Source organism: Furipterus horrens, unplaced genomic scaffold (genome assembly GCF_987537825.1).
Source record: "Furipterus horrens unplaced genomic scaffold, mFurHor1.1.pri manual_scaffold_7, whole genome shotgun sequence".
Taxonomy (NCBI): Eukaryota; Metazoa; Chordata; class Mammalia; order Chiroptera; family Furipteridae; genus Furipterus; species Furipterus horrens.
The window spans coordinates 1,199,598-1,217,398 of record NW_028327177.1 but is presented as its reverse complement, the minus strand read 5'-3'; the positions used below and the strand labels follow the sequence as shown (position 1 = coordinate 1,217,398).

At 64.8% G+C, this 17,801-nt stretch overlaps 1 protein-coding gene across 1 annotated transcript in view; it reads right to left on the bottom strand.

The window, feature by feature from the left end:
• TSNARE1 (t-SNARE domain containing 1) overlaps positions 1-16,904 on the bottom strand; it is a 50,615-nt gene extending 33,711 nt beyond the window's left edge. The window contains exons 1-2 of the mRNA XM_090283310.1: positions 16,763-16,904; positions 7,575-7,697 (exon numbers count right to left, since the gene is read on the bottom strand). Coding sequence (XP_090139436.1) covers positions 7,575-7,662 — 88 coding nt within the window. The 5' untranslated portion in view covers positions 7,663-7,697; positions 16,763-16,904. The remainder of the gene's footprint in view (positions 1-7,574; positions 7,698-16,762) is intronic.
• Positions 16,905-17,801: the final 897 nt, after the last annotated feature.

Here is a 17,801-nt window from a genome sequence, read left to right as displayed (position 1 = left end):
GGCCCGCCCACCGGTGGGAGGCACAGCCTGGGGTCGCCCCGCCAAGCGCAGCCGCGACATGGTGGGGTCATGCGCTAGTCAGAGACAGAGCCACCTCCGTATTCATGTACGAGCTGAACACACACAAAAGGCCTAAACTAGGGCTCAGTAACCCGAAGCTGTCTGCAAATAAAGTCATCTGCAAGGGAAACAGCGTACTGCTACGTCACCGAGCAGAGGAAGACAGCGCAGCGCCGGAGGGTGCCGCCCCTGCGAGCCGGGGCGAGTGCGGCAGTGCCCGGGGCATGGACCGCAACGAACACACAGTAGGAAGGTCTCCGGTCGGGGGTCCAACAGGAGCAGACCGACCCCGAGGAGGCGGAGGGAGTAAACATCAGAGGAGCGGAAATCAGGTCCATCGACACGAGATAAGGACAAGAGTAATGAAATTCTATCTGGGTTTTTGACACGATCAATAAACGGACAGACTTCGGCCAGACTAATCAGAACAGAACGGAGGAGACACCCATCCGTCATCTCGGCAAGGGCAGCGGCGCACACGGCGAGCCTCCCGGCACGCACACCACACAGCGAGTGTCAGGGCAACTTCGAGGAAACGGGAAGTTCCCTGAAAACCACAAGAGCGAAGCCGCCCCTGAGAAGGCGCAGACGCGTGGAGGGCAGCGTAACCTCCGTCGGGCTGTGGGCTAAGCTACCGTCCCCCCGGGAAACCCCGGCTCCCAGGGCCGCAGGGGGCTCTGCCCCACGCTGGGCGGCACAGCGACGCCAACTGCACACGCGTCCTGGGAACCCGGGAGGCCCAGGACACGGCAGCCCCCAGCTGTACACGGGAACGTGGGGTAATTCCATGGGACAGGACGCTCTCCAACCCGCTGCTGAGCCACTGGGCACCTCCCCGAACTGCACCCCAAAATTAACCAAACTCAAAATACTCCCAACATGGATCACAGACCGAAACGTAAAAGCTGAAACTATAAAACTCTAAACACCAAAGGACCAAAACACCGAAGAAAACGACGATGGCATCGGAACGGGTAACTTCTGACCCTCCAACCAGGCCCAGTGACGCGGACCCGAGGCAAGCAGGGCCCGAGAGAAAGACGTTCGATACAGATGACCTGACCGGTCCCTCGTCCAGAATGGGGCCGGGGCTCACGGACCACAGCGCGGCCACCAGCAAACGCAGAACGGACCCCACACCCGAGACGGACACGCGGCCGTGGGCTCACAACGTGGCCTTGGCCTCAGGGTCCCCAGGCACGGTCACAGGACAGCCCCGCCCGTGGGAGCGCAGGGGGGCAGGGCCCACCGAGCACCTGCGTGGAGTGAGGTTGACTGGGCAGCACCCCATTGAAAAGGGTTCAGCATTTTCCTAAAAAGTTACACTCTCAGCGTATGACCAGCACCCTGAGTCGGGGAGTTCTCAAACCTCCCGAAAGGGACCTCTGCTCAGACGAGACCTTCCACAGGTGACAAGGGGACTATCGTCAGGGTGGGCGGGACAAGGCGGGATGTACTCTCCTGAGCAGTCAAGGCCAAGCTGCTGACACACCATGGGACAGGGACAGCGCTCCACCTCGGGCTGCGGACGCGTGCAGCTGCAGGAGGGTGGGCCCGGCAGGGACCCCTGCGGCCGGACACTAACTAGCGGCTGGGCTGGGGGAGGACGTGGCTGCGAGGACGAGCGCGGGGAGCAAGCCGAGTCCTAGAGGCTCTTCCCCTGCCATAGCGGGGGCAGTGTGGTCAGGCAGCCCTCCCTGAGTCTGCTGAGAAAGCAGCACCCCCAAAGGAGGGCAGGGAGGGGGGCCTCATTCTCCATTCCCTACAACACGCCCAGAAAATGAAAGGAAAATCCACATCAGAGATTCGCCTTCTCCCCTGAATGACTCCACTCGTGCTCAGTAAAATAAAATACAAATCAGCAGAGCTTATCACGGCTCTTCTCAGGGCCCCTTCCCCGCCCTGTGCTTCCATTGTGCGCAGAGATAATGGGACTTCTTCTAAAGGGACTGAAGAGCCGGCCTCCCCTCCGCCCGCCCGCCCGGCATCGCGGCCCCCACGGCACTGCAGCCGCCGCCTTATCTGCCCGCCGCAGGGACAGAAATGAAGACGTCCAACGCCGGTGGCGACTGTGTCAGGTCACAGGCTCCGTGCCCGTCTGCACTGTGAGCCGCCCTGCATTTCGCCGGGACCCAAAGGCACCTGCAGCAGTGACAGGCCGGGCCACCTGCGCAAGGGGATGCGGCAGGGGCCCACAGGACACGCGCTGGTCGGCACAGAGCCCACAGCGCCCCCGCCGGAGCCATGCTCAGCGCCCTGGGGAACCTGAGGCCGCCGCAGGCCAGCCCGCACGGGCCATGAGGTGAGGGCCAGCCACCGGTCCCTGGTCAGCACTGCGCCCCGCTGGGAGCCCAGAGCCTGGGTCCACGCCCGAGCCTGCGGCTGCCCATCAGCAAGCCACCTCACATCCGAACACTGTCCCCCGCCAGGAAGGGCTGCACCTGCCCCGCCTGCACCCACAGCCACTGCCAGGGCCGAGGCCGCTCCTAAGATGTCACAGGCCTGGGGACGGCCCTCACCAGTGACACCCCGGATGCCGCCCGCCTTCCTGCCCAGCCACGTGAGCCCGGGCCTCAGCACAGGAGAGCAGACGGGGCGACGGCCCCATCTCGGATGTCACCCCTCCTCCTAAAGCTCGCCCCAGGGGCCCTGACCTCGCACGCCAGCCCACTGTGCAAGGAGAGCCCAGGGTCCAGCGCCCCGACAGCAGGGTGATACCCTCCCGACATCCCCCATCCTCAGGGAGGGCACGCCTGGGGGGCACAGGGGCAGTGGGATGGACCCCTGCCACTGCTTCCCCTGGGCTCCCCTGCTGCCGCCCACCCATGACCCTCCCTCCTCACTGCTTAACACCTCTGGTGGCCTTCCTGGGATCCCAGACCCAGCATCCCAGCTGAAGTGACTCGCTTCCTGGCCCCTGGGGCCTCTGGACGTGCCTGCTGGCCCCAAATCACCTTCCCTGTCCTTGCCCTCACAGGAGTCCTGCAGGTTGCTCTCTGGCGATGGGCAGGGGAGATGGCAGATTCCGTACTCCAGTCAACATTTAGCAAACTCTACAGATAGCAAGGAACAGTCACCACTATGTCCAGCCTGCCCAGAGTGGCTCAAGGCACCGCTGGTGGAGCAAGGCCCCCATGCAGGACAGCAGGCACCTCAGGTCCTCCAAACATCCACACAAAGAAGTGCCACTCAGGCCCACCTCCTCCAGGAAGCCCTCCGACTGCCATATCCTCTAGAATGCCCCTTTTGCTAAAAGACAGAAGGAAATTCAAAACTTTAGATGTTCTAGGTATTTATCTGCACCACAGTCCTTCTGAAAATGATTCCGAAGCAGGATGAAATCCCTTAGAGCAGGGCCCTGAGGTGTGGCCCACAGGCCAGACCGCCTTAGACAACTGTCATTTATTTAAAAACATTCCCTGGATGTGTTTTGCTGAAATTTGCTGAAACTGAATAAAGTGCATCCTGACATCTCTGGAACCAAGATGCCTTTCAACTGAAGCACCTGCGAGGCGGCGGCAGCGGCGTGCCTGGCGGAGGCCCCATGCGCCAGGCGGTGGGCCTGTGGCCTGCTGTCACCAGGCTCTCTAGAGGAGGCTGGTTTCCAGGGAGGTGCCCAGGAGGTGACGCTGGCCAGCTGCCATGCAAGCCCTTCTGACCACATCGACGCTGGCGGGAGCTTCCGGGTCACACGGCGCCCCTGGACAATCTCGTGCTGAGCTCCAGTTCATAAAGGCCTCAGACCCATAGCTCCCCAGAGGAAGGACAGGGGACGCCAGTCCAGCTGCTGCTCTGCGGCCCTCTGGGACACACTGCAGCCTGGTGTTACAGGGACAGCTAGGGGTGGAGAAGGGCATGGAGGCCATGCCACCCATCCTCCCGCCCCAGGCCCACAGCTGCAGACGGCTCCAGACCCATGATCAGGGACCCTCACCCCGGCCCCGGCGCCGGGTGGGAGGATGGGCAGAAGCGTGGGGCACAGGCCACCGAGGGACAGCAGGTCTCAGGCCACAGAGAACAGCCGCAAAGTGGTTTCTGGGTCACAAGAGCCCTCCTGGTCCTCTGGGAGGTGGACCCAGCCCTGGGCAGGCACAGCACGTGAGCAAGGCCAGGCTGATGCCTGCGTCCACACGTCGCTGTGGGTCTGAGAGTCCGACCTTCAGCCTCCGGAAGGGGCCCGGCTCCCAGAGGGCAGGGCCTGTTGCTTCCCCAACTTCTGAAGGGCTTGGTGGGGAAGGGCGTCTTCCCCAGACATCCAGCCAGGGCCCCTGCAGGCAGGCCCTCCCCACCTGAACCCCGAGCCCGGGGACTGCTGCCCAGATGACGGTGTGTGAGGAGGAGGCCGGCGGTGCAGGTACCTGGGAGGGGCACCACCTCTCGGGCCCCGGTCTCTCCTGCGGAGGCAGGGAGGCTGCAGGCCGGGCTGGCAGCTCGCACTGCGGCTCGATGGCCTCACCACACCAGCACCTGGTCACCGAAACCCAGGCCCTGGTTACTCCACACAGTCCCCAGACACCTGCGGAGGGAGGCGCCTCTGACCTGCTCTCTGCAGTCACGCGACCCTCGAGCTTTGGGGCGGGGGGCCAGAGAGAGCTACTGTTCGTTTCTGATGGCCAGAATAACACACATGAGCCCCGGAAGCGCTCCAGAGCAGGCAGTTACGAGAAAGCAGTGCCCATGGGGGACGGGGCTGCTGCAGTCAGACGCCTGGGACGCTACTCTGCTGGTCCCCCTGCCTGTCACCACAGACGTGTGCAGAGGCCGCCAGCTCTGCTCCACAACCAAGCCCATCTCACTGCACTGTCCCCAGCGAGGGGTGGGGGGGTGGGGGGGTGGCATTTCTGAACTTTCTCTCTCTCGTAAATGCCCTGCAGCCACCACGTCTGCCGCTGCTCCAATGGCTTCCTCACCGTCCAGGGAGAGTAGGGCTAGGCCGAGAGGGGCCCCATGTGTGCTGATGTCACTTCTTCCTCTGAGTGACTGTGAGGCTGGGCCTCCCAGACACCACGAGACACACATGTGTCCTCTGTCCCGCAGATCTGGCCCATCTCTGCGAGATTTGGGGGTTTCCTCCCATGTACAGGTTCTTTGTATCAGTCATCTGCCAGGTGGCTTTCTGCTGTGTTTAGGATGAAATTTAGCCTGAGGAGCCGCCCCTCAGCTCTGCACAGTCACCACAGGGCACGTGCACGCAGTGGGGTGGGGTGCGGGGCAGGCCTGGGGAACGGCAGCTGTGCCTGCACTCCGAGGGTCCCTCCCGGCCCCGTGCCCGGGAGCCTTCCCAGGTCACCCGCAGAGAGGGACGCCGGGGTCAGAGCCACGGCCAGCACCCCAGAGCAGCCACATCTCAGCCACTGTCAGTAGAGCGCGACCACACAGATTCTTTCCCGAGAGAAATGCGGTAAAGTCAGACCACTTTTAAAGGATCATTTGGAAAATGACATGTTTGAGAATGATCAATACAATTCTAAATGAATCCTGCGTCAAAAAATCAAAATGAAAATAAATTATTTGCAACTAATCATTAATAAAAACGCTACGTATATTTTCAAATGTTTGACACTCAACCTGAGCAGTGATTTTTTTAATAACCTTAAATACCTGTACTAGAAAAGAATAAAACGTAAATATGAACAAAGTAAACACCCAACCTAGGAATTAAATAAAGCAGATCAACCCCAAGAAAAAAGGACAGGAGCAATGAAGACGCGAGCAGAAGTCAAACGTTAAGGCTAATGTACAACATGAGGGACCCGAGGAGGCCCGAAGTCAGTTCTTTGGAAAAGGTTATAAAACGGCCTGTCTCCATCCACACTGCTTATAAACAACATAAAGAAAAGAGAGCAATAACCAGGATATGAACATGGGACCGCCCCGCCCCACGGCCCGTGCCGCCCTGATGGGGAGGGCGGCCCATTCGGCAGCTGGGGAACGGCCAGCAAGCGGCTCGGAGCCACGTGGCACCGCTGCCGGGCCAGGCCCCCTGCATGCGGCATGGCTGCCAGGCTCCCTCCACACGGCGCTGCTGCCCCACATCCCTCACAGCAGGGGCGACGCGGCACCGCCCGAGTTCAGTGAACCTGAACATGGAGATGAGCAGCCTCATGTCCAGAGAAACGCAATGTAACACAAGCGTCCCCAGAGGAAACCACCTGACCCTGACAGCTGGAGACTGACTGGCAATCACAAACGACCCCCCAGAAAACGGGCTCCAGCCCTGGCAGAAGCTCACACATAACGGCACGGCCACGTGCCCTTGGCACAGCACCGGGTCCCATCGGCTCAGGATGAAGGAACAGAAATGACGGCGGGGGCCGCCAAAGGAAGAGGAAGAACCGTCCTTACCCGCGAGGACACCACAGTGTAGACAGTAAAACTCAGGAGGCTACGAACTGCTGCAGGATGGAGAGTCTGCAGCACGAGGCAGGACCCAGTCCGGGGACAGAGCCCACCGCAGCCACAGGAAAGCCCAGCTCCTCAGAACCACACTGAGGAACCCCGCGGAGACGGAGGAGGCCCCGGAGAGGCGACGGGGCGCAGGGTGACCCAGTCGCAGCCGGCAGGAGGGTCGGGGTGCAGCTCCAGCCGTGCACACAGGGTTCCCCCCAGGAACCCAAGCTGAAGGCTGGAGCAGAGAAGCTCTGCGAGCTCTAGAGGGAAGTCAAAGTAGGATGACTCGGCCCTGTGGCCGAAGTGATGCAACCACACAGACGCCATGACCGCAATGGCTGGTCGCACCGGCTGGGTCCCCCCAAGGGCCCCTGTCCCCCGCAGGCACCTAGGCACAGCGAGCCCAGCCCGAGATGTTTACGGCACCTGGGACACGGCTCTCACTGCCGGACACACAGGACACCTCGCAAGTCACCAGGAACAAGACAAACACAATTGAAGACCCGAGGGTGAGCGGAAGGAGAGACCACGTGCCTAATACGCAGGAACCACTGATGGGTCCCGTTAGTCACCAGAGCTTTAACCAGAAGAGACCGTCCCACGCCCACGTCGTCCCCGTGTGGTGCTGACGAGAGTGAGAGCAGGGGCGCGAGTGCTCCCGACAGGAGTGTGCCGGGCACCTGTCCCTGCCAACCGCCGGCCAGGCCGCGGTGCCCACAGGCCCTCAGCAGCGCCCAGCAAGGGGGCCCAAACGGACGACCACGACTGACCTCGCACGTGGGCCAGGAACATGCCACAGTGCACTTCTGTCCCTGTGACCTGCCCCTCCTGGGAGCCACGCACATTGGCGACTCAAGAGCAAAAGCAGCTGCAGAACAAAGCAAACCACGCGGTCCCCGTAAACGAGCCTCCGACCGAGCAAAACTGGGAAGAGAAGGGCCACCTCGGCCCAACGCCAACAGCCCCGCCCCAGCCGGAGGCAGCGGCACCTCCGTCACGGACGCACTGTTCACGGGGACAGAGCCCATGTACAGCCACCAACACAACCTGACACAGCAGACACCTGCCTGCCACCGCCCACTGCCTCCCCCACCCACACCTGTGGGGCAGGCTGCTGTCATTACCTAGTGGCTGGTAGCCTTGTCTCGAGGGTCCCCCGAAAGGGCCACGGCTCCCCAGTCCGCCACTGCCGGTGATGGATCCGTAGGACATCCTCTCCTGGAGGGCAGGGCCACCGTCCCGCGGAGCTGGAGAGAACACAGAGACCAGGGCCGGGAGGGAGGGGGGTCAGTGCTCAGGCCCTGGTACCCACCACGTGCCCCCCGGCCCCCCGCAGCAGCCCCGAGCTCGACGCTGCTTTGTCTGCGCCCCGGCTGGCCATGCCGCCCCTCAGCCCAGGGAGCCCCTGCCAGGTGGCCGCCGGTCCAGCGTCCCGTGTGGAGACCCTGACAACAGCCCTCCTGCGGGAGCCTGCTCAAAGGCCACGGTGGTCCCAGCCCCAACCCCAGTCCCCCGCTCTCCCCTAAACAAGCCTGCCCGCCCACCTCCTGGACCAGCGGGTCCCCCATGCCTGCCGGCCCCCATAGCACCACCGGAGCTGAGCAGTGCACCAGGCTGGGGACCGCGGGCGCACACCACCTGCCGGACCTCCGTCTCGGGCTCTGACCACCTGAGTCTCACAGGATGGCAGGAGGGCGGGGGCAGGGGCAGGCTGCCCAGGGCTGCCCCCACCTCGGTCACTTACGACCTGTGCAGCCGGGACCCGCCACTGGCCCCCTCTGGGCCCCGGACCCTCTGCAGAGGGTGGCAGAGGCTGGCCCCGAGCTGCTGGGACGAGCGAGCAGACACGCATGAGTGCGCTACCCAGGTGACAGACCGGGTCCTGAGCCCGCTGCCAGGCGTGCGCCCGCCCAGTCTGAACTCGCAGGACCCCAGCTTGGGTGGCGGAAGGGACACCTCTGACCTTAGAACTGTCACCTGTGACCCTCGAGTGTCCCCAGCTTTCTCAGAGTGCCTGTGCACACACCGCTGGGACCCCAGGCTGGCGCCCTTGTGCTGGGTGGCCTTTCCGGCATGAGTGTGACCTGCAGCACGCTGACAGCCTCAGTGGGGCCGGGTGGTGCTCCATGCCGGCCGCAGGGCTCACAGCACTTTGCAGCCGCTGCTCAGCCCCCCACAGAACCGCAGCAGCAGCACAGCAAGCACCACAGAGGCGAGGCGGGGCCCCGGCTCCGGGGTCACACTCCTCACAGCCAGCGTCGCCCGGCCACCCAGAATAGGAGACCGTCTGCCTACAGGGGCCCAGACACCTGAGTCCCCAGCTAGGAATTATAAAGGACCCCAAAGAGCTGTGGTTTATGGTGATCATAACCATAGCTATTTACTGCTCCAGAAATTAAAATGAAGTTTTTAAAAAGCACTTAACTCAGTAAGCTCGTTACCTGCTAACATAAATAACGTCTCTCCATGACAGATGCCTCCCCGTCCCCACAGCAGCCCCGCAGCGGGAGCGGCGGGCCGAGCACACAGGCCACGCCCCGCGCCTGCCTCCGCGTACACCGCCCTGGGTGGGGCCTCGAGAGACCCAGCCCCACCGTGGGGAGCTGGCAGGGGGAGGACCTCAGGGACCCCCAGGGGCCCTCGGAGCACACACTGAGAACCCTGATGGGGTCCCCAGAACGTGCCTGTCGGAGAACACGGAAGAGTGCTGAGAACTGAACCCACGGGCAGGAAGGCAGAGCTCGGTAGGAGGGTGAGGACGCGCTGAAAGAAGTGTCCCAGAAAGCAGATGAAGAGAGGCAACAGCAGTGAGACCCAGGCTAGGCAGCTCCCAGAGGAGGCTGAGGGATCTGAGCAGGAGCAGGAAGGAGGCAGCCAGCGGGTCTGACAGCAGAGGGCCGGGGGTAGCTCTGGGAGGACAGGAGGGGCAGTGGGAGTACAAAAGAGACCAGGGCCAACTGGAGGAAGGGACAGAGGCTGGGTGGGCAAAACTGGGGACCCCCCACCCGAGAGCCCACAATGTGCCCAGCCACAGGCAGGGCAGCTGGGAGGGACAGAGGAGCAGAGGCATAGGCAGGAGAGTGGCAGCTGATGCACAGTCACGGTCCCGAGGGGGGACAAGGGGGGACCTCAGCCCCCAAGCCCTGTGACGTGTAATCCCGCTTTGCTGTGCCCGGAACACGGGGACCACCTCTGGGTCTGTTCAGCCCGTGAGCAGCTACAGACCTGCTGCTCAGCACCCCACCTGGCTGGCCGCACTTGAGTCCCCAGGTCTGTCCCCGACTACCAGGAGACCACCAGGGGCCACGGCACTCAGCTGCCAAACCAGATCCCAGGCTCCCCGGGCCTCGTGCCCAAGCTGTGCCCTCTGCCTCTGCCCGGCTGCTGCGGCTCACCCACCCAGAGCCAGGCCAGGCCCTCGCTTCTCAGCCAGGCCGTCCCCACCGGCGAGGGCAGGCTGGGGCCACAGCGGAGCCAGGCGAGGAAGAGGGAGGAGGAGCTGAACAAAGGCTGTCAGAGCGGCTGGCAGCTGGGCGGGGAGAAGCCATGGCAGGGCCAGGCCGTGGGCTGAGCGGATGCTGGTCAGCGGCGGTGCCTGGACTGGCCCCAGACTGCCCCGAGCTGCCGGACAGAGCTCACAGGAACAATGTCCGCTCCCAAGGAGACCGCCTACTGAGCAGCTTCCGTGGCCGCCCACCGGGTCTGCCCGCCGCCTCCGGCCTCACGCCCCAGGCTGCCGCCCGGCTCTTCCCAGGGCCCTGCCCCCAGCGGCCTGAAGGGGCCATCTGTCCTGTGCGGCCCAGATCCCGTCTGTAGGGCAGCAGAGGAAGCAAGCGTGCCAGGGAACGTCCCAGCCACACAGCCCTCCCCCGGGACAAAGCCCCTGGGCCCAAGAAGGGGGAGCACCCGGGCCCAGGCCCAGGCTGGATGCCGATGACCTGGGCCCCAGGCCAGTGTCGGGGCTGGGACAGTGCCCTGGGGTGCAGCCCTGCGCAGGCTCGGCCCCAGCCCTCCCAGCCTCCAGGGACCAGGACGGTGGCACGGCTGAGCTCACGCTCTCCTAGGCCACGGGGCAGAGAAAGCCAGGCCCGGGGGGCTGCAGGGAGGCCCTGGCAGCGCTGCTCCCACAGAGGGTGGGACCCCGGCGAGGCTCAGGGCCACCCACCCAGTTCCAGGTGATGCTGCCCCCCCCCCAGCCCCCAAGGGCATGGACACCATGTTTGTTCAGAACATGGACTGACCCAGAGTTCCCTCTACTGTCAGCTACCCACACATCAGCCACTCGAACGTGACCTTGGAGCGGGAGCCTTGGAAGCCTGGATGAAGGTCACCACACCACAGGAGGGCTGGAGGGCAAAGCGAGGTTCAGCCCGGGGCCAGGGCAGCCTGTCCTCGGGAGGTGCCCCAGGGAGGTCCCCGCAGCTCGCCCCCCACCAGACTGCTGCAGCTAGACCCATCCACACTGGAGAGAGCCTGCGGGAACCCGGCACCAGGCAAGTCCCCAAAACACCATGAGTTCCTGTGCCCTTGCCCCAGAAGGGACACAGGCCAGTTACGGTGCACACAGTGTGGGCTTCCAGACCAAGTCGCCCGCCACCGGTCTGTGCTGCGAGCAGGGCTGCGCGGCCCCCTGAAAGCCAGCGCCGGCTTCCACCCCACCCCACCCTGTGCACAAGTCCCAACACCGTAGACGCAGCCCATGCCCCAGCGGGCCCGGGCCAGGCAGCAACTAAGGAGCGCCAGGGCATCGGAGGAGGGGCGCGGGGGCCGCGGGGGTGGCGGGAGGGCCGGGGGCCGCCGCCCGCCTCAGCACCCCAGAGCCGACAGGCCGGACGCCGTGAGCGGCCTGCTCCTCGGGCTCAGGAGGCTGCGGGCGACGCCGGGTCTGAGCTCCCACGCGGCCTCCGACCAGCGTGCGGCTTAACAAAGTCCCTCCCACTCCCGGGGTGTACACACTGTGCCTCCCAGGGTCACAGAAGAAGCGGGACAGAGAGCAGGCGTGTGAGCATGGGGGGCCCGCAGGGACACTCGCCACAGCCCCCTCGCAGGGAACCCTGAGAGCGAGGGGCCCGGACCTCCGCTCAAGTGAGGAGCGTGGCAGACCCCCCCCGACTCGCCGCGGCCCTTTGTGAGGAAGAGGCTGCAGTGGCCTCACATGGGGGACCGGGCCGAGACCTGACTAGGACCACAGAGCAGAGAGGGAGAAGGGAGCCCCAGGCCCTCCGCCAAAGTGGCCCGTGCAGATGGCCAGAGAGTGGCTCTGGAGGACAGATGCTGCCGCCGAGAGCCAGCCAGCCCCGGTCCGGGGCCTCTGAAGGGCAGGACACACCGAGAGGACAGGCGCCAGCCACCAGTCCAGGCAGCTGGGTTCTCTTGGTTCCTTGGTGGGGGAGTCAGCTGCAGGCTGGGGCCAGCCGCTCTCAGTGACCTGGACCCTCACCCTCCTCTCCCAGAAGGGCGCCTGGGCGGGGAGCCCCTGAGTCACAGACCTCTGGCCGTGCCCACACCCGCTCTTGGGCCACCACCCCCTCGTGAGCCACACCTGCCTCTCCGCCCGCACAGGGCCGAGCTGGGGGCTGCCATGACACACATCGGAGCGTCGCTATAGCAACCTGGACTCCACATCAGCAGAACACCAGCTGGGCACCCGAGGGCCCTCGAGGGAGGAGCTCAGAACGGGCCACAGAGAAGCAGCCGGGGTGCCGGCCACGCACGCCCTTCTCCCTCCCTCTCCGCCTGCTGCATGGCTCAGCCCCAGGAAGCCACGGGGCACTGATCCTGCCCCCTCTGCCCACCGCCAGGCTGCCTGCTCGTCAGTCCAGCCCTCTCCCACGAGGAACAGCAGAGGGGCACGGAGACTGTGCCCGAGTCATGCAGCAGGGTGGGGGCTGCACACGCGCTGGGGAGCGCGGCGCCTCTGCTTGGGCACACCACCTCACCAGACAGCCCAGCCACCCAGAGCAGATCCAGCTGAGGGGTCCCACCCCCAGCCCACAACCCCACACACGGCCCTCCCTGACTGCCTGCCCACTGCGGGTGCTAAGCTTGAGGCCAGGCCAGCAGCTGGCACACCAGGGGAGCCCCACGCATCCAGGCTGGCAGGGAGGAGGTGCCCGTGGACAGACAGCTTCCCAGATGGGCACCACCCACGGCTCTGGGCCTTGGAGCTGTCCACGGTGCTGGGCGCCATGGCCCTCTCAGCGCCTCTCGGTCCCCTGCCCTCAGCCTGGAGCCAAGTCCTGCTAGGGCTGGGGGCCCCACTGTCCCGGCAAAAGGGAGCAGGGGTCAGGATGAGTGCTCACTAAGCGCCTACTGTGTGCACGCACCGCAACAGCCATTCCATCTGCAGAATCCTCCTTTTCACTGTCAGTCCCAGGAGCTCACTGACGTGAGGAAACTGACAAGTATAAACCTACGTTAGAGCGGTTCTTCGTATTTCCACCTAGAAGTCACCTTAAGATGATGAGGAGGATGATCCCAAAAATCACCAGACAAAACATTTAAAAGCTCCCACTTCGTATCTAGAAAAAGTAAAAAACTGAACAACTTGCAGCCCTCCAAGTGGTCAGGGGTCACCAAGAACCAGGACCACCGGGCAGAACCCTCCCAGGTGGAAGGGCAGCGACCTCCGCGCGTGGGGCAGGGACAGGGCAGCAGGGCGGACCTCAGGAAGCAGGTGAGCATCAGGGCTGACCGGCGTGCGATACCCGTCCTCCCACACAGCTGAGCTGCAGCCTTGGAGGGGAGGGCAGCAGGGCGGCCGGGCTCGGGCGGAGGGGCTGGGACCACAGCAAGGCTCGCCCGGCCGTGGCTGCGGGACACAGCCCGCCTCCCCCACCGCAAGCCTAGCCCCGCCGAAGCGAGTGCTGGAGGCGATGCACCTCCAGGTCCAAAATGTGAAGGTGAAACAGAACAAGCAAAGGCAGAAAAGACTTTCCAGGGGGGAGACCAAATGTCACAAAGCAGAAACAAGAAAAGTGAGCACAAGAAGGTAAAAATAAATTATGTCACTTCTGAAGAGAAGAAACACCAGGCATTCCCAGCTAAGCCAGCGACCCTGCCTCCACGGGGTGGTCCGGCCCCCGCCGGTCTCCCCGAGAACGCTGATCTAAACCGAGCAGCCCGCCAGCACGCACACGGTCCATCAGGCCGGGAGCAGAGCCCGACATGTACGTCCCTAGGAGCCCAGGCTCCCGCCAGCCTTTCTGAGAAATCTCCTGCAGGACAGACCTCAGCCCGCCCGCGGCTGGCAGAGCAAACATGACCAAAAGGGGCTGCCCGTGAGCATCAAACACACCTGACTGCAGACGCAAGACTAAAACGGACGTGCAGTCGGAGTGACAGATGGAAGCAAGTAACAGAATACTCTGACCAGGGAGAGATGACTCAACTAACACAAACCGAGAGGGAAACGAGAGGACGCAAGGGGCACCACGGCTCATCACCTCCTCCGTGAGAGCTCGGGAGTCAGAGCTGAGTGTTCGGTCCCAGAAGGGCAGGCGGCCTCGCCGTGCAAAGGCGAACACCGAGAACGGCGCTGTTACTGACTGAGCAGGTCACAGCAGAACGCAAGCCCCCTTATCCTAACCGTGAGAAGTTTAAGATTCCGACAAGCGAAGAAAACTCGGAAACACTACGGAAGAACCCGAGGCAACCGAGGCAGACGGAGACAGACATGGGAAGACACTCCCTAGCATCAGGACGTGCCTCTCCCTCAGGCAGCTTGTAAGTTTAGCACAGTTTCCACCCACAGCCAATCAGGCGGGGGGTTAGCGTGTGCACATGTGTTTGGTGGGAAAACTGGGTAAAGAACAGACACGCTAGAAAGACAGCCACCTGGAAGACACAAACGAGCCACAGCGCAGGCGAGGAGCTCTCCGAGGTACTGAAGCCTGGGATGAGGCCTTCGCAGTGAGGAGCGCGCGGCCAACTGCACACACGGGCATGGACCAGCTCGAGAGGACGCACACGATCCGCCCCCCCCCGGACGGGGGAGGGAAGCATCAGGCATCCGGATGTTGAAATACACGACCAAGCTGCAGTAATTAACCAGCATTCCCAGGGCACAGAGACACGCACACCAGGGGACAGAACCGAGAGCCCAGAAATAACTCTCGCCCGTATGGCCACTGACCTTGGAGAGGGAGCCAGGCACGTAAGCACCTGTAAGACACAACACTGACAAGCTCCCAGGAGAAAACAGCCACAGGTCTTGGCAATAATGTCACGGGTGTGTCCCCGAGAGCCCAGCAACGGAAGCAAAAGGAGGTAAGTGGGACAACGTCAAACTGGACAGCTCTGCGCTGCGGAGGGAAGAAACGACGGACCAGGGTGGCTGCGAACCACACGCCCGGTGAGGGCTGACCTGCAACCTATGTGAGGAACCCCTGCCACCCGGCAGTGGGAGACAGTACCCTCATACCCAGTTACAGGGAGGACAAGGGACCTGGGTGCAATGCTCTCCGACGACACAAACGGCCCACAGGTGTATGACAAAGGCTAACGCTGGTCAGGGAAACCCAAGTCTAGGCCTCGCCTGCCTCCCAAGCCCTCAAGGCCCGGCCCGGCCCCAACGCCTGTGGGGAGCCCCTTCCCTCCCCGCCCCCCGGGCCTTCCCTGCAGCCTCCCGCAGCCTCCCCGGCCCCTCAGGGCAAAGCTCAGCTCAGGCCTCACCAGCACCCAACACGCAGGGCCCCTCCCCAGACATTCGCCCAGACCCCCGAGCCCACCCACAGCCACGTGCTCGGGAGGCCCCTCGCTGTGACCCCACTCTAACACACGCACAACCGCGTCCCTGACAAGGCCGGGGCGGCCCCACGGGCTCAGCACGCGTCCCAAGCCTCTCTGGGTGGGGGCCAGCCTCCGAGGGCTCTCCTGGAACGGACCGCCCCACGCCGCAGAGCGCCCCACCAACAGCCCTGCCAGGATGGCCACAGGCACAAAGCGGGGGAGTGCACCTAGGGGAAGCAGGGGACAAGAAGGCTTCCAGGGAGGCATCGGGAGGACAAGCGTGTGCCAAGCAGAGGGCCTGGTGCCCACACGCCCACGCTGCGAAGAGAACACGTGGGACGCACAAGAGGCAGGACTTCTGCGCTGATGCAGCCCGTGAAGCACACCAGGGAAGGTGTGGCTGGAGCCACAGGGAGGAGCCAGACCCTGACCTTCCCCCTGCATGACAGGCAGGGAAGGGCCTAAGGACACCTGCCCACCTGCAACCCCCCAGACCGTAGGTAGTTCCTGTGCCTCGGTACCCACCTCAGCGCCTGCAGAGCAGGAGTGATGTGTCGGTGAGCCAACGAAAGCCCGGCCTCCTCCAGGAAGCCTGCGGGGATTTGCCCATCTTCCACGGCCATTTGCAGTCACAACCTAGCTCCTGAGCTGCACTCGCCTTGGCAGGCATTTTCCACACCAGACTCTTACCAAGGGCCTGCAGCATGTGAGGCTGCCCCGCGGGAGAGCACTGCTACAGCAGCCCGGAGCGCTCCCACGCGATGACCTTCACCTGCATCCTCCTCTGAAACATTCTGCCCACAACGGGGGGGGGGGGGCGGGGAGGGGCAGTGAAGCACACCCCCGTGCCTGCCTCACAGGAACTACAGAGAAGGCAGAACACGAGCGGCATGGCAGGACCGGGAACGCTAAAATGGAAGGGGCCGGAACCTGAGACAGGACACCCTGCGGGGAGAGGGGCGCAGGCAAGGGAGCCAGACCCGCTCTGAGGGCGGGTGGCGGGCAGGTGAGGCAGGAAGGGGAGCCCGGGGTGGCTGGGCCGGCTGCGGGCCCTGCCGCCCAGCACTTCGGCGCACGGAACTTCCTGCGACAGCGACAGTGCTCCGCACCTGTGCCACGCGAAGCCAGGGGCCACCACACCGGACGGCGCTCAGAGGGCGACAGGGGTCTCCCAGCAGGACACCCTGGCGGGCGTCGGGGAGAAGGCACAGATCGCAGACACCTGCACGCTCCTCGGGCGCGAGGCCGCAGCCCTGAGCACCGGGAGGCGTCGTGGAAGCCAAACTTGGAAGACACCGCCTTGGTACAGCGAGCGCGCAAAGCCCGCCGCGGGGCACGACCCGGCGAAAGCTCCCGGGCCTGGCTCGCCGCCGCGCTGCCCTCGGGGAGGCGGGGCCGGGGCCGTCCCGCCCCCTCCCACGGCGGCCCCGCCCCCCCGGCCTGTCCCGCCCCGCGGGCCCAGTGCGCCCCTCCGCTCCACCTCGCCCTCCCCGGCCCCGGGCCGCACGCCCTCCCGGCCGGCCCGCCAAGCCCTCGCTGACCCGCCCCGGCCAGCCGACCTCGCCGCGCGCCGCCGCCTCACCTGGGCCTGGGTCGCTCGCGGGCGCGCTCCTCGCGTTCTCAGCAGGAGGGGCGGTGCGGGGGGCGGAGCCGGCACCCAAACATCACGCCACGGCCCCGCCTGAGCCGGCCGAACGCCCCGAGGTCAGGCCCCGCCCGCCCCGTGGGCCAGGACGCCTGGCGTCAGCCAATGGCTGCCCGAGCTGCGGACGCGGCGTGCGCGGCGTGCGCTCGGGACTACAAGTTCCAGAGCGTCCCGCGCGGGCGGCCGGAAACGGCCCGGGACGCCGCGGGGGGCCCTGAAGCTTCTAACTGCGCTCCCGCGCTTTCCCGGGCGCAGGAAGACGGCTGCGCGCTCTCACACCGGAGTCCCAGCCTCTCCCCACCAGTAGACGGGGTGACATCGAAGGTGACGTTAGACCAGGAGCGCGCGGGGCCAGGCCGCACAGGCTCTCCAGGAATGCGCGCCTGCCCGGGCTGAGCCCGACCCCGAAGTGTCCGAGCCGGAGGAGCGGGGGGCCCGCTGGTGGGCTGCCCGGAGGTGCCTGTTATCGCCGGGACACTGAGGCCCAACGGAGCTCCAGGGGCTGTGCCCAGGTGCGCCCTCCACCATGGGGGCCCCCAGCCTAGGGCCGCCTTCCTCCCGAAGGACCGCGTCCCTCGGCCTCCAGATGACACCCCGGAGGAAGGGCCCTGGGATCCAGGGAAGGATCCTGGGCCCAGCGCCTGTGTGCCTTTGGGCCCGCACCCCGCACGGTCACTATCTGAGCCTGTTCTCCCCCCCTTCCCCCCCCCCACACACACACCATGAGCCAAGAGCCACGCCTGGGGCAGGAGAGGGGCCCGCCTGCCGCGCGGGTCCTCTTTACCACTGTCACCGCGTGTATCACACTCCCCCCCGCCCAGGTTCTAGGTGACCATCTCCCCACTGCTGGCTGCCCTGGGCGACGCCTGCTGAGCTCCTGACCCTGGGGACAGACTCGCTCTTGTCACCACCCACCAAGCCCTGTCCTTGCAGGGGCTGAGCCTGCCGGCCTCTCGTCCACTGGGACCAGCTGCGC